This window comes from Ctenocephalides felis, unplaced genomic scaffold (assembly GCF_003426905.1).
Source record: "Ctenocephalides felis isolate EL2017-DRISC unplaced genomic scaffold, ASM342690v1 CF-g0.4_SCAFFOLD_01886, whole genome shotgun sequence".
Classification (NCBI taxonomy): Eukaryota; Metazoa; Arthropoda; class Insecta; order Siphonaptera; family Pulicidae; genus Ctenocephalides; species Ctenocephalides felis.
The window spans coordinates 60460110-60478338 of NW_020538040.1; the positions used below are offsets into that span (position 1 = coordinate 60460110).

At 28.2% G+C, this 18229-nt stretch overlaps 1 protein-coding gene across 1 annotated transcript in view; it reads right to left on the reverse strand.

Moving 5' to 3' along the window:
- The window catches only part of LOC113375165 (neuronal acetylcholine receptor subunit alpha-7), a 204013-nt gene that overhangs the window by 180779 nt on the left and 5005 nt on the right, over positions 1-18229 (reverse strand). The window contains exon 2 of the mRNA XM_026615116.1: positions 17031-17140. Coding sequence (XP_026470901.1) covers positions 17031-17140 — 110 coding nt within the window. The remainder of the gene's footprint in view (positions 1-17030; positions 17141-18229) is intronic.

The following is an 18229-nucleotide window of genomic DNA, read 5'->3' on the forward strand; positions in this document are numbered from 1 at the left end:
GTCAATTGTTTTTCTGTTTCGACTAAAAATATTCTATCAGTATATATTGCATATATGGGTAGACATAATACCGTCTACGGTGCTGGATTTAAATATAATCATATTGTTACATAGATAGAACTATGCACAAGAAAAACTTAATTTACCAATAATGAAGTTAACAGTACCGATACTAGGGATTTAACTTGTGAAAAGAATTTAATTAATATTGTTAATATTAATTATATTTAAAATTAAGAAATATGCTTTTTTATGTTATAATACTGTCAATTTGACTGTATATTTTTTGAAAAGCTACACTGAAGTCTCGAATGATTTATAAATTTTTTGCTGGTTTATTATTTGGTTTTTATTATTTATTTTTTTAATATTTAAATATTTAATATATAAACATTCTTACACGTAAAATGTAATTTTTTAATAATTTACAAAAGCAATATGCCAAAAAGTTTTAGAATTGCAAAATCACTCATTTCAATAATCACGTTCTGTTGTTAATCAAAAGTTGTCGACGATACCCAATTGTGGAAACATATTTGAAATTCCGTAATTTTAAACACACCTATTATTTAAAGCATATAATTAATTATTATGGCCATAATTTAATTAAATCAAACGCATATGTGATCAATTAATGTATTCCCAAATAACGTTGTACTTTTTACGGATGAAAAATTTTTAATGTCATAAACATGTTTGTGCCCCCGAGTAGAGACTGTTAATAATAGATTGGTATTAATTTCACACTCTGCTTGATCAAAATGTTATAAAATTAATTGCGAAACTTGCAATGATAAATTTTAGGATACAATAATTGTAAAAAAGCCTTGTTATACAAATGAATATGAAATGAATCAGTTTTTACACATTTATTATTTTGCAATATTTTTGTGAACTGGAGCTGCATAGTTGCTAACAACTCGCTTAGCTTTAAACTTTATATTAGTTTATTCCATATGCTTTTTATGAATAGCGCTGAACTGATGTAGGTTTAAGCTTTTACTTTTTATAGAATATGCTGTTTGAATTTACAATTTTCGAATTTTAAGATATTTTTAGGCTTTTAATTTCATGACTTTGCATTATCTTTGCTTATTTCATATGCTTTTTGTCAATAGTACTGAATAGTCAAATTTTACTGAGGTCATCGAACGAATCATTGAAAATCTATAGCATTCTCATTGAAGAGAATGCATTTGATTAGACTGGTATTTGATTAGTATTACATTCCGATGATCTAATAGAAAATCGTCTTATATATGAGCATCATATTGTCAAGAATTGTACCCAATAATTAAATTTAGATATTATATTGAAAATTAATATGATAATATGATATAATGCTGAACTTTATTTTTATAAGCTTGAAATTACTATAAGAGTACTTCTTTAGATATGATTAAAAATAGTGTTTAATTTTGTTGGGTTGTTTTCTTTCTTAATATTAGAATTATTAGTTGGTGCAATGAAACGTATATCTATCAATTGAATCAGTCATAAATTCAGAAAGCTTCAAATATAAACAAGTTTAAAATAAAAAATAAAATTTATATTTTTTTAGAGTGAAACAACAAATAACCAAATTTTAATATTTGGAAAATTCAAATTTAAAATTATTGTTAAATAAATATATATTCCAGATACATCTAACGATTAAAAAGTGAATAAATGTTAATTTATTGGGGCAAAATAAATTTTAATATAGGGTGGGGCGGAGCACAAAGGTCCAATTTGATATTGAGCATTTATATTGTAAAAACCAAACCAATTATATCACTACAAATAACACATATCAAACAAACAACTATGTAAAACTTTTTATGCAGTTAGTCAAAAACTTTTTACCTTGTATTGAACCATACGTGGTTCAATGTTTTATTTTTAATTTTAAAGGGATTTTTCGAAATAATAGCTACATTATTCAACCGATGCGAAATATAAACACTATAAATAAATTTGATCTGGTACTTCGTCAAAGCTGGAAAAACTATTTTTTAATTTATCTCTTAAAATCGCTTTTTCTTTTAAAATGTACTCTTTTGTTTGCTAGTTTTTAATTTTTACACCTTTGCCAGGGTAAAGGTTTAGTTGTTTTTTTTTACCCTACCCATGTATAAGTTTTTATAGAGGTTATATAAAAAAACTGTTGAATTTAACTTAACATTAACAATACATGATATGAAACAATTAAATAACGTATACTCAAAAATTATATTAACGTCTCGTGAACTAAGCAGCAGTGCGCACAACTAAATCAAATAACAACGAAAGAAATTAATTTTGTTATGAAGTTTCAAATATTTCCGTTTGCGATAGCAACATCGTAAGAATTAAGGCGACTGTTAGTAATACATCTTTTACCTTCTACGTTTAAAGAGTATTGTTAAAAAATTTTTAATTTTACTGGTTTTTGAGATACCAGTAGTGCACCCTTTCACCTGCGTAATAATTAATACCCTCTCACTTTTGTTAAGCCAACACAACCCCGCGTAATAATTTTCTCACAACTTATGATCGAGGCGGCTCCACCGTTTTCTACTTTCCATAGAATTATATGTTTGATTAATATCAACGCAATGCAGAGTCATATCACAACATTCCATATATCTCTAAAGCAAATATTTTGCAATTTTCCACGTGAGTTTATCTTTTTTTTCCTGGTTTTTCGTCCGCGTCTCTCGTACGACCTATGCAATAAGAATTGTTGTCCCAGAGAGACTTGTTAAAATGCCGAATGCCGCGTCTGAAGCGCTCTACGTTTACTGCGCTTCCGCCCATCGAATGCAGCACGACCCGCAAAAAAACACATTTTGAGACATCGATGGAATCGCTAGAGATGTATCGCACGCTTGTTGGTGATATATGATGTATTTACTTTACAGTTTAGTCGACACCATTGAATTATTGGCAAAAATTTTAGATACTGAACGGATTTCTTCCGATAATAAAAAGGTTGGTGATGATATGCTCCGTTGAAATGATACAACAAAGTATGACAAATTATTCCGTAAAGAATATTATATTTGAGCAAAGGATTTGAATAGAAAGCAACTACATTAAAAGCGAATCAATGACATTAATATTTGTTAACTTCCCGTAGGGTGTTATAGTAATCGCAAAAAAGTCGAAAATGAAATTTTTTATATATCTTTACGTTTCAAAGATTTCTGAACATTTTGTTATATCTTAGAAAAAAAAATGGATGTATGTGTGTTCCGATACAATTATTCGTCGACGATTTAAAGAACACTTTTCAACCGATTTGGATGATTCTGAAAACATTCGATTCCTATTACTAAGGAGACGTGCTAATGCGTTTTTGGCCAAAGCAGGACCAGCCGTGTCGAAGCTACGGAGCAAAAAGTGCCAAAAATGGAAATTTAATTTTTGAGAGAAAGGAGCGTTCGATTCCAATAATTCAAAAAACATTTTACTTGTAATGACCAATTGAAAATTTGTTGGGAAGGTAGATCTAGCGGTTTCGGAGATTAAGTAAAAAAAGTAAAAACAAACATTTGGCCGTCAAAAACGATCATTAGATATATGCACATCAAATTGTCAGATATTTTATAGAGATTTTAATATTGAGAATAAATTTTGTTTACATTTTCATGGGTTCCGTACCAATGTTTATCCGTTAGACTGCGCTACAACGCTTGCGCGCTCCAAAATTTTGTCTCTAAAACAGCTACACAGCGCAATTCAAAAAAAATTCAAAATATAAAAAAATGAATTTCCGGAAAACTCATAGTTTCAAAAATTTCAAAATTCTCAAAAATCAATTTTTTTTTTTAAACTTTAATTTTTGCTACAAAAAGTTTCAGCAATTTGCCTTAAGGCACAATGCCATGCACATCTAGTTTTGTCTTATTCTACAATTCGTGAATTACGTTATAATTCGTGGAAAGCTAGGCAATATGCACACATCAGAAGACATGAACTATTACACTTTTTTATTTTACGTTTTACCGCACAAAATTGTTAATAAATATATAATAATACTATTCAAATTTTAATTGGCCATATATTTTATAAAATTAAATATCACTAATAGTACTTAAATTCCCAACAACTGTACGGAGTTTGTGATTATATGCAACTAATAATAGCTTTCTTTGCCGTTCGCATTAAAAATAATTGGTTTAAGTCTACATCTCTTGGGAACTTGGGTATATAAGAATAACAAAAAAAATTACATTAGTTTATATTTATTATTTTCAGTGGCTGCTTTGAAACAAAATAATCTTATTGCTAATTAGATGCTTAATAGCCATTTAGTGAAATTTAGTTTTGTTTGTTAATAATGAAGATATTTTTTAGCGAACAATTAATTATAAAATCTACAACAATGCAGTTAGAGAAGAGCATCCAGAATTGACAAATTAAAATGGTGTTGTATTTTATCATGACAACGCATGGCCACACACATTTTTGGCAACTCGGCAAAAATAATTGGGGCTTGGATTGGAGGTTTTTCTACATTTACCACATATAAAGTCTATTACATACTTTGGGAAAGTCGTTGCATGGTAATAATTTTAATAACAATGATGGTATCAATTTGGACGTGTTTCTGTTTCTCGCTAATAAAAACCAGAAGTTTTATGAATGTCGGATTATGATACTGCATTAGAAATGATGAAAAATCAGTGATCAAAATGAGCAATATATGAAAAAGATAGTTATTTAGTTTCATGAAAAAATTGTTTTTGATTTTTCAAGAAATATCTATATTTACTTAGTTTCTAACCTGATAATTTTGGTAAAAATTATATAAAATAAGAAATTATATATTATATTTGTTAAACATCTAGCTCTACATCTAGATCGCAGGCTAACATGAAAACACCACATCACAACAAAAATCAAAACTATTAAATCCAGAGGAAACTTTATAGGCTTATCGGTCATAATTCAAAATAAGCATTAGAAAACAATATTTTAAATGATAATAATTCCTATCTGGTCATACGGACTAGAGCTTTGGGGCTGCTCTAGCAAATCTAATGTGGCATTGGTACAGTGGACCCAATCAAAACTACTTAGGATGATGACAGGTGCACTCTGATTCATGAGAAATAAAACACTGCATGATAATCTGAAGGTGCTATATAATAAAGACTTTATGAAGACAAGATTAACTAATCATCATTACAAATTAGAAAATCACCCCAATTCACACGTAGCTCCACTGCTCTATGCACTAGAATTAGGAAGACTGAAGAAATTATGGCTAAATAAATTTATGCAGATAATTGGATCTAATAGTAAATATCCACTGGGGTAACTACTATCTGTCATTATATTTTATTGAAGGCAATCAAAATAACTTATGAAATGTGACTAATATTATTTATTATTAAAAGAAATAGAAAAAACTATGTTAGCCACTACATATTCAGTACGTTTGTTATCATAAACGGTTGTCTGCATATACATTTTAGCAGTTCATTAATCGTTTCAAAATGCCGCAAGTTTTTATATTTGGTCATCCCAATTCCTTTTTCATTAACTTTCGGATTTGGGCAACAATTCTTTATCATTCTGAGTTTATTTGAGTAGATATCTAGTTGAATACAAATTGTGTTATTCCGAGATTCTGATTCATAGCCACCGCAAGTACTATACAGTATGTGCGACTGATACTACGAAAATAAAGGTAGATGTGTCTGTATGTTATATTCACATTTCGCAAAAGGAAACAGTAGCGAAAATCTTAAATTATTCAAGGAAGGCTCATACGGAATTCGCAACACGCTTCACGAGACGCGACGCGTCGGTCGGCCCGTGCGACTGTATTGTTTATGCAGATACCAGATTTTCTCGGGGGAAACCGCCTCTGGTACAGAACGAGTATGCCGATGATCACTTGCGAAAATTCCGCAATAAAAATGAAAATATACACTCCGACGGTATTAGTTCAGAAAGCCCGCGATTCACGCATCTTACGCTCTCCAACATATATCTAAGCGAGGCCATGCGTGACGATTCAATAGAATTTTATAGTTATTCTTACAGCACTTTCAAAAAGAGTACAATATGAGTATAGGTTTCATTGATATTGTTTAACAAAATTTATGTTTGCTTGATATATCAATATCAGGGTGACCGGGTACGGTAGTGACAGTCGTCATAACAGCTAAACTATACTGATTTTGATATAGATTGCAAATAGAGAAAGATCAAGTGTATTTGTTCGAACAAGTTTCCATTATTTCATTGAAGGAGGTCGCATTGCTTTTAAAGAGTCAAAAGTATTTTTTTTTTGTTTTATTTCTTTTAATAATACCTGTCACATATATACATATTTTTGTTTCACTGTCTCACTTTGTTTATTATTTTGCTGCAAATTAAATATTAGTAATAATCACCAGCATTTAGATTTAATTTATGTGAAATGTATATAATGTGACATGTATTTCTTGTCGTTTTTGGGTATAATTTAAACAGATAAGAAAATCTAACTTAACTAGGGAAAAATACGAAGGAGAAAGGGTAAGATAAGAAATACAAGAATTTCTCGTCTGAAAAATTATGCTCTGTTAATCAATATAATATAATATATATTGATTCGCTTTGTTTAAATCATTACGTTATGTTGGATTTACAAATTTCTGTCAATAAAAGTCGTAAACCATTTTGATGTATATAGCTTTTTAACCATTTTGATAGCTATAGCTTTTTAACCTATTATCATGTCTGTCACAATCGACCAGTGGTTATATACGTTGTAACATTCGCCCTTTTTTGTATGATTTGATTTTATGACTGATCCATCATATTCAATAATAGTATTTTAGTATTTTAATTAAGTAGCATAATTGTTTTTTCAGTCAACAGGTAAACTAACAAAATTAATGCTGATCAAAAAAGTGGCACGACCGTACCCAGCCATCCCTATTCTTCTCATCAAATCTTTCAATCAATACACTTGGGTCGCGCGACACACTCACCAGTATAGTAATTTGACACATTGGTTGAATTTTTTTCAATTATATGTTTTTTCATTATAATATTTTGTTATTTATTCAAGATTTCAAGTTCAGATTTCAATTCAAGACATTAAGCAGCGGTTTTTGTAGCTATATTGCACATTCCAAATCTGTACTCGAGATGATATAAGAAGGGTATGCTGAAACTTCTGCAAAAAAAGCGTTAAAATATTCTCTATAATTCTGAAAAGTATGATAAAATTTTTTAAAAATCTAAAGTTTTAATAGTTACAAAATTTAAAAAAATAACGACTTTCGAATTTTTTACTCAGTTCTGAAAATTTTCAATTTCACTTCTAAATTTAACTTTCTAAAGCTCATATTATTTTTAACCTAGCTTTCAAATTTTACACAATAAATTGATGGTTTTCCTAATCATTCTACAAAAATTTTAACATAAATACTGCTTACGGATTTTTTTCGCGAATGAATAATTTATCAAAATGAGCCCGATTATCACGTATTCATGTTTGAATCTCACTCAGATATTCAAGCAAAGGTTTTTGTATGAATATATGATTACACGTTTTTACGAAGGACCTATTGCAATTTCAAATCATGATTATGGTACTTATTTATTATGGCATAGTTATTTGAAACATTTACGAATGGGCGGATCATAAGAATGTATCATTCGTAATTTGAGAGCTTTAATAAACAACCTATTAAACATGTGGTATTGTGCCTTAAATATTTATTTGATAATGTTTGTCTATAACGATTTCTATAAGTTTTTTGTAATTTTCAAGATCTGATCTTTTCAACATCATCACTCTAATTTAGGTAAAGCAGAGTTTAAAGGTCCGCAGGTGAAAAGTTCCAACACTGATATCTCAAAAACAAGTTAAGAAATTTTTTAAAACAATATTTGAAAGTAGAGGGAGAAAGATGTATAATTAGCCATTATCTTGATTCTTTCGGCGTCCCTATCAAGAGGAAAACGGCAATGTTTGAAATTCCGTAACGAAAGTATTTTCTTTCGTTATTAGTTTTTTTGGTTGCGAGCATGGTTGTTTAGTTTACTAGACAATAATATAATTTTATACGTTATTTAATTGTTCCATATATTATACTGTTATTTTTAAGTTAGATTCAACAGTTATTTCTATACAATCTCTAAAAAAGCTTACACATGGGTGGGGTACAAAGGACTAGCTGAACGTTTTCTATAACATATTATATTAGCTTTATAATACAAGTTTTCTTATATGCATTAGGTTACAGATGTGTATCACAATTTGGCATAGTTTTTACCCAATGTAACAATTATCGATGTTAATGAGTTTTATTTGACAAAGAGGTAAAAATTCAACTGAATTGAATAATGAACCTCATAATTATTGCACGGCTTTGAAATTAATTGATTCGTTATGTATCAAGAGTTCCTCATTACGTTGGCCTGTACTATTATTTCAATTATGTATGGCAATTAGTGTTCTGATCAAAAGTATTTGAATAAGATACTGCAGTACTCTTTTTGTATTCGCATGCAATTCCTTAACAATCAGTACAAGTGCAATTTATTTATTATATTTGCTTAATATAAAATACTGTGCTTGCTTGCTTCTTCGTCTTAGTTATTTGTCAAATGTAAATGGAAATAGAATTTCTTGATGACGAACGATACAAAGTACTTTATATAATTTTATATCATTTTATTGCTGACTTACTACAATATTGCAATAGTTGTATGGAAAGTCTAAATATATGTACGAGTGCCCACTTGCAACCCACATTTGCTGTTCAAAGCACTTCTGTATGTTCGAAAAATTTTAGAATGCACCTACGCTTCTGCTCGTTATAACACTTTTTACCCCATTTTGTAGTTTGAATCTAGTTTATTCAATATAAGAGAAGATTCTTGAGCATTTTCAAGAGAATAATAATAACAATATATTAATTTTGAATAAATCAACTTTGCCTCGTGCGAATGATTTCTACCCACTATCCGCAAATTGAATTGATGCAAATAACCAAGAAGAATGCAAAGTATGTATACTTTAAGAAAATGCATTTTTTTAAACTGAAGGTTTTGATTATTATTTGAATATTAGGGAAAAATATTTTGTGCGCAATTTTCCACATTATTTTATTCGTTGGTATGCAAGTAATCTATTTTGATACATTTTCCAGAGAGTTTACTCATTTTATTCTAACAAAAAATGCTACTTTTATAATGAACATGTTCATTGGTAGATAAATACTGAATTGAATTACGCATATACAGCAAAAACAAATATAATTTAAAACAGGGAACTGCGCTACAAAGAAGTAATTTTCATTAAAAATATATTTTCATTATCTTTCATCTTCTGCTATAAGCATATCATCATATTGTTATGATTTTTTGAAACTGTAAATATGCTGATAGAACTTATTTTAATAGGTACTTTCTAGAGTAAAGAACTGGAGAAAATCATAGAATTGATGCAGATTATGCAACGCTTGTTTTAATTAAAATTGTACTCTTAACTCTGTACTAATTTAGAAATTATTTTAAAAAAAGTATAAATATTTATGAACCATTATTTTTAAGATTGACAGGTTTTTTTTTTTTTTTTTTTATTATTTTATTGGCTTTATAAACTGGTACATTAGCCATATACTAAATTACATAATATCTACGCTATCTCTTACATATATATCATTGTTTTATGTATATTGCATTTATAATTGACAGGTTGTCGCAGAACTTTCAAATGACTTATTAGTTTATGCATAGTGTAAAAATATTAGCAATTTGAAAAGTAATTGCTATATTTATCAATTTAAATTTCTTAACGTGAATAATAATGTTTTTATTAGATAAATTTAAATTTTTAGATAATGTATATACAATAACGAATTTGTCGTATTATACATTATTTTTAAATGTTGTTTTTAGTTTGGATTTTTAAAACAGATATTTAATTACCTTATTACTAAAATACGGATTGTATGGTATAGGCACGTGTTACAAAATGTTATAAAGTAAAAGCTATTTTACTAATTGAACGATTGAACCAAATTGTCTTTGATTGAATCTATATGTTTTTGATTATTATTTAAATTTTTATTCCACAATTTGTTTTATGTATACGGAACAGAATTAAAAATTAACAGTATTAACCTCACACTTAAAAAAATCGTTCATGTTTTATATCTCATAAGAATATTGCGAATATACATGCTAAAACTATGCACAGCTAACTAAATGCTTTTTGTTTTGTATCGAAATATATTTTTGCACAACTTAAATTATTTACATTTGCACTACATAATAAAAACATATTGTGAAAATGATCAAATTATTTTTTATAAAATAATTCAAGTTATCAATAATTTTTGTAGTGTCTATATACGTAGATGTATGCAAATATATATATATATATATATATATATATATATATATATAAATGTGTGTGTGTAGAATTTGATACGTCTGACAAATATGTGATAAAATATATTGAATATTGAAGCACCAATTATATCTCGTCTCGTCACCATATTCTACTGTAGTCGTATGAATTCACTGTCGTAGTGATATCCAACTGTGATATTTGCAATAATTTTTGAAATTATATATAATCTATTGAAAAAGACAATAATGAAAAAACCTACATTTAATTATTCCATATATGGAATTCGCATCTTATTTATTTCATGGTGGTATTCCTTCGCCGATATTTTAATTGCTTCGAGCAAGAAGACATTCTTTCTCATTTCAAGAAAATAAAAACTAACTATAGTTGAAGGATAGAGGACATTTATGTAATTAGAATACAAAAAAATATATAGCGATAGCATCAAAGGGTAAGTTAAAGTAAAGATTATGCAAAAAGTAGATGCAAAATTATTAAAAGCATTCTTGATAACGAAGAAGTGCTAAGATGTACTGGAGCCATTACAAAGAGAATATAAGGCGCAGTTAATAAGCTAGCGTAAACTTTATTATGTTAAAATGTAAAATCGTTTCCATGTAGAATAAGAATGTCAGAAAAGCAGATAAGTTTAGAAATGAGTACTTTTGCCTTCTTGATCAAAGCAATAAGGGTCTGTCAAATTATCATTTATTTCTTGGGCACGTTCTGCAATTTCCGAGTATACTATATAAATGCGACGACTGAATTTCTTTTATACGAAATGCCTATCGGTAATTCTGCTTACGATCCTCTGATTCAAATGAAATCATTAATTGTAGAAATGTTGACGAGGAATAATTTGTATATACATATACATATATACATACAGATCTATATATGTATGCAAACAGCTGAAAATATTATGTTCCGCGATGGTTCTGAGTTATTCCATATAAAAATAAATAGTTGATAAGCCGAAAATGACAATTATTTGGCTGAGAAAAATCAAATTTAAAAACATTATTTATTTTTTGATTAATATAAATATTCAAAATAATTGAAAAATAGTATTGAATTGTTGGTTGTCAGATTTAAATTTCAATCACGTGGATTTTATTAGAATCCGCAGCAAAGCGTGGCCAGGTATGCTAGTATATATATATATATACATATATATATATATATATATATAAAATCTCTCAAAATTTATTTATTAGACATTCAAAATTTACGTTCAGAAAATAGAAAAAAAGACCAATTTTGTGACTCTACTATTTATAATTTCAAAAACATCCTCTATCACAAATTGGGCCAAATGCATCAGAATTAACTATCTTATTACACTAGACAGGCAGTAATTCTGTTTCTAATTAGTTAGTACACTCGGTTGACGTTCGTGCCCAAAAATTTACATGTGGACCCTTTATTAATGAAGTGGCCCACAATAACGGCTAGTTGTCGATGTACATCCCTCCAAACACTCGCTATAATATTCAACAACACAGTCGTCCTAAGCCCTGTTATTTTATACAAGGAATTAATGGTCGGGGACAAGGAAGGATACGTGTAAGGATGCTCACTTCGTTCGTGATAGTTATCGTGGATAACGAGATTTGCCTTCTAGTATTGGATATGGGATGGAAAATATCATCAAGCTGAAAATATTACCTGCGGTGATACAAAATTTATCGATATATAATCAATGTTTGATGTACTTTAGCAATCGGTGTATGCTGAATTTACTGAATTATCGAAGGACGTCACTTTGCTTTTTAATTTAAATCAGAAAAATTATTGTGTATGGGAGAAACAGTTTCTCAGTATGTTGACTTTTAATACAAAATTTATATATATATATATATATATATATATATATATATAAAGTAAACATGTACATGGCGTGCGCGATTTTAATCATACTGCCAGAAAAACATGTAGTTCTTTGAGATTTCAAAAATTACTCCGAAACACATTTAAATATTTAAAGACGTGTGTTTACTCTGATTAGTAGTAGATGGGGAAGGGATGTAAAATTATGTTTGAAGATAGTTTATTTATACAGATATTATTTGAATATAATTAAAAATGTAACCTAAAAATATAAAATTTTTATATATAGTATTTTATTAAAAAAAATTGCAACGTTGTAAAAAATTGATCTTACATATTACCATAAAAGCGCGTTGAATTATAAACGGATTCTATTGTTAAAAAGTAATAAAATAAACTTATTAGATTAAAATTTCTGATTGTTTTACAAATTCGAGATTGTGTCACAAATGTCATGACACGTGGTTCTTTTGTTTTTCTACTGAAAAGACAACTCAGTCATGGCCAAACGGTGTTGCCACATCACTTCCTGTAAGAATTTATCAAAAATAAGCTTACTGAAAATGTATAAAATTGATAGTTTCACTGATTCAGAAATTTCATGATATGTTTTTACTGTAAAGCCAACTTTTAAGTCTTAGCCAACTTTTGTTGCCACAGCATAATATATTTTGCTCTCAATTTGATAATTATTATATATTGAAATCACTAAGTTTATGATAGACAAATATAGCAATTATAAATAATATTATAACCAAAATGATTTTTTTGATTTCACTTGGAGATGAGTGTGCTATCAGCTGTTTGTCATCATACATAATAACCTTCTGTTTTTCTCGAGATGGCAACACAGTGGTCAACCGCTCTTCTTTTTTATGCGTAGATTGAATATTAGATATGTATACTTAATAGTTCTAACATGTATGTGTTGCAGCAATGCCCACAAAAGGCAAGCATATTTGAAACTTATAACCGCAAGTGGAAATTTAATATCATACTGCATGATATCTTCACCATTGTAGCACGATAAAGATAAAATAATTTGTAAAATACATCAAACACTTTCATCTTTTGAACGTAGCTTTACGTACTTAAATACATAACAATATAATTCTGCATTCGCGAAATCACAATAACATATCACGAATTTTATATTATTGAAACAAACAACTGCAAAATATTTAATCACTAATTTGTAAATTATTATTTTTGTTCTTCACCAGCGATATTTTTTATATATATGACGCGCTATGCTCTTGTAATTATACTTGACTATGTATTTTTATTTCTGATTATATAAACAAGTTCTTTTAAAGTAAAGAAAATGCAAATTGTCTTCTGAATAGTATGCTAATTAATTTCTTTTTATAATTCGCGCAAGCAAATGCGATTATAGCGAATTATTTTTAATCGTATTCGAGTATATTTGTATATTAATTTAACTTATAAATATTCTGCAGTTTGCTTTTCCATTTAGCATACCTTATTAAGGGAAGCGTGAATGGTGTACAGAGTAGGTTATTAGGAAGAATGGCTCGCTTCATTGCGAGGTAACATTTTAATACAAGTTAAAACATTTGTATTATTCATAAAAATAAGACAATTCTGCCGCATATAATTCCAAAAGAACAAACGGTTTTGATTAAATATTCATGTTTAATTTATATTCAGAATTCTAATTATTGGATTCGGTACTTCGTTAAGTTTCGAATACCGACGGGGAATGCATTTTGTTTTTATAAATTTTCTCTATAACGTAGTTATTTCAGTTTTGCAAACCTTGCTTGAGGAATTTTATGCGACCTAGTTTATATGTAGATAATGGTTGTAAATGTTCTACATATTAACTTCTCACAAATTAATAAACAAATCAAAATTAGTTCAATGATATATGCAAAAATTCATATGGTCTAGTCAAATAGTTAATACAATGCATCAAAAATGATTATAAAAATATTACATTAATACATTTTTAAATAAACGTGGCATTTCAGCATATTTTTGGAACTATACGTTCAAGCGCAGCGACATTTATGATTTAATTATGAAAAAATAAATGATCAAAAATTTGCGATAATAACTTGCAAAAATTTCTCAAATTTTACTTTATTGTAAAAAACATTTACGTGTTATATCAAAACTAAAATAATATGAAATAGATACATTTTCTATTTAAAATGAAAATTATGGGTTAATTCTGCTGTAAAATAGACAAATGTTGTGGCGAGGATGTTCATACAAAGTGGTAGTAAAAAATGCCAAAACGCTATGTAGTTGCTATGCAGTCAGTTGTATTCGATAGAAAATCTGACCCAGAAAATGCGTGAACGCCAAAAAAGAATTTTATCAAAAGTGCATCTTTTTGATGTGGCATAATAACACACGAGTGAAGTTACATAGTATGTGTAAAACGATTAGCTGCACTGCAAATATATAGCGTTTTGACAGTTATTAGTACCAATTTATATGAGGAGCGCTGCGTAACACAGCCTTGCCATAACATTGGTCTATTTTACGACAGAATCGCAATCTTAGTCTTGAATATACGGTTCGAAACATGCTCATGCTTTTACGTATCTTTGTTAACTTATTTAGGCTACGCTCGACTACCTTTATGAAATCTTTAAATCTGCTATGCATACTTACTTTCGCCGACATAATAGCTGATGTGAAATAAAATTAATTATGTTGACGGAGTTGTTGTTCAAACATGGTAATTGAGTTTACAATTCGTTAATATTGTGTTGATTAGTAGAATCGTCATTCATTCAATGTAATTCCCGTCCTTTCAAATGTGCACAAATTAATCTAAATATACTGAATTATGCTTAATTCCACATGTGCTTGTCAATATGGAAATAATATTTGTAATGCTCGTTCTAAAACAATTATGTTTCTGCATGCTGCCTCATTACAGCTCTATGCGTTCAAATATTTACATGTGGATATATATATATATATATATATATATATATATACATATATATATATATTGAAATTGAATATATTTCATAGCCTTTTTTATAGGGGAGCTAAGGGCTGTACAGGGGTAAGTAGTAACAGACGTTTTTTAATAGAATCTTGAACGATATTCAAATATTTTTATATCTTGATTGAACAAAAATTAGTGAGCTACTGTATCGCAGATCGACGCAGTATACGAAAGTGCGCAACTAATATAAAATTTCGGTTTGTGTTATTATTATCGACTAATTTCGAATTTTATATATCTCATTTTGGTTCAAATGTATTAATCTTTGCTAAATTTTTTAAATCATTATCTTGCTTAATGTAAAAAAAATATACATGGGGTTAGTTGCAACAAATCCTTGCGGCTAGTTGTAATGTGCAAAAATGGTATTATCTGGTATGTGTAAAATTGATGAAATATATTCAATTTTTTCTATGATAAACATTGTAGTTTACGTTGATTTATGATGAAAAAAATTATTACAAGACACACTATATATTTAAATTATGTATTAATTATAGTTAACGTAGACTAAATAAAATAATTACCTAAAAAAAGTTGTTTTTTTAGAAATAAGTAAAGAATAAATTGTCACAGACATATTTGGCGTTTTTTGACGTTACTACTAGCCTCAAACAGGGGGTAAGTTAAAACACTGCACTTTTGTTAGAAAATGATTAATTGTAAAATAATAAGCAATAGTTATAAAATTTGTTTTATTAAATTCGATAGAATAATAGAAATATAGTCAGTGGAGCTCAAGATACATTAATTAGAAACAAAACTGTTACCACAAGCCCCTAGCACCCTTATAGTTTTTTTCCATATGAATTACACACCGGGTAATTCCAGATAAATTCTAAGTAAATGTTTTTTTATTTTTAGCAGATCGCTATTAGAAAATTACCCAAAAATTGCTATTTGCAAATATGATTATATTTTTTAATTAGTATTTTTACTTAACTTGTTTGGCAACAAAGGTTTTACCATCAAGCCACAAAAACCCCATATATAATATTTAATACTTTATGACCCTTTTTCTGTAGTGTTACTATTTTATGAATTTTTGAGTAAAGTATTTGTTTATTTTAACTTTAATCACGATATTTTACTTTAATACAAGTTATAGTCGTAAGCTAATCTACGTCCAAAAATATTGTTTGAATATCTTAAGCTTCCAATTAAGAATAAATTTCTTACATTAATTAATTGAAATAACTTGTTCAAAAGATTGATCTATGATTTATGAACTATAGCATTTTCATAACATAAATACAATAAATTGAAATAAAAAACAAAAGTTTGCATTTTATATAATATTTAATTTAAAAAATTTCTCTTTTTTCTTTATTATATTATTTATGACAACAAAACCTTCAAAACTATGATAGAATATACAATTATGGGATGTGGCTTGATTGAATTTTATAATGAAATTAAATTAAGAATATGCTGTTAGGTATTTTTGCAATATTTTTGATTTTAGACATTTCGTAGACAAAATGATGTGTTGTAAAACTTAAAATATGGAAATAAGCTTATCGTTTTATATATATATATATATATATATATATATATATATATATATACATAATGTGTTCGCTTTCATTTAATTATATCCGAATATATATCATCCCAATACACTATCACTAGTTTAAACTTTTTATCAATAAAAACCACTAACGCATCAAAGCGATTTTGCTACATTTTATTTTGATTACATTAAATTATGTTTAATTTTCATTACGTTTTTTTTCTATATTTCATTTTGTTTACATTCGATTATATTGAAAAAAAGTGCTCTATTACCATGTTTGAACAAAGTTTTTTTTATTAATATAAAATTTTACGTAAAAACGAATATTTTATTGAACGTGCACAACTACAAATTCATACCTGTTGTACATGAGAACATCTGGTTTCCATAGTTTGTTGGGTGTTATCCTTAAATCTTTGACGCCGCCGTATTCAGAATCGTTCCATCTCAAGTTGTAGTCGTTCCATTCCTGTGAATAGTCAGCGAATACAATTAGTATTATATAAAAATAACGTAGAAACTATTTGATATGAAAAATTACTTTGATATCGAAAACTGTTAATTAACCCTTTGCACTCGAAATAAACTTGGAGATGACTATCGTACTACTCGGAATTTCAAAATTTCTGTCGATACTGTATCAAGAACACGTGACACGCAAGTTTTGGATATACATTTAGCAATTGTTTTGTGTACTTTAAATATACTTCAATTTTATATTAGTCCAGTCCTTAGAGTGAGTTCACCTCGGAATTCGAGATACCCAGTTGTAAGTCTGTAAATACTGTATATTGACACCCTAAAAGTTATCTCAAATAAGTTGTCTCAAAACCTACATATGGTAGGGTATACGTACCATATGTAGGTTTTGAGACAACTTCTAGGGTGTCAATGTACAGTATTTAAAGGCTTACTGCTATGTATCTTAATTCCGAGACTCTTACCTAATTTAAGCTTGAATGACGGGACTATATATTTTTGTATAAAAGATATATTTTATAATTACTGTATGCTATATGAATGCATATATCGGTGGCTGAGAGTAGACAAACGAGGGCAAAGAGTTATTATCACTGTCGAATGCATATGAAATAAATTGGTAATTGAATTTATTTGCTTATGCATAAATAAATCTTTAAATTATTTAAACCATTTAAATTTTTATATGATTGCGCTTCCAAACAATTTTCGGTATTCAATAATATCACATTTGTATCCAATGGTCTTGAAACTATCATACCTCATTGAACAGTATTTCAATAAATACATAAAGAATTTTTATATTTCAATTCCTAGAATTTGCAAATGTTTTAAAAACATATTTATATGCAATTTCAGTTCCCAGAAATTACAAATGATTCGAACGATTTATATTCAATTCTAATTCCGAGAATTTACAAATGATTTTAAAACACGTTTTGATAACTGATTTGTTTCCAATTGAATACATCTGTGATCATAGCATGGTCTTGGGCTTTGATCAGAAAATTCAATTCAATAAATTTTGCAATGTGTGTAATTAATAGCAAAACTGTGTACAGCTTAGAGCTGTTATCGA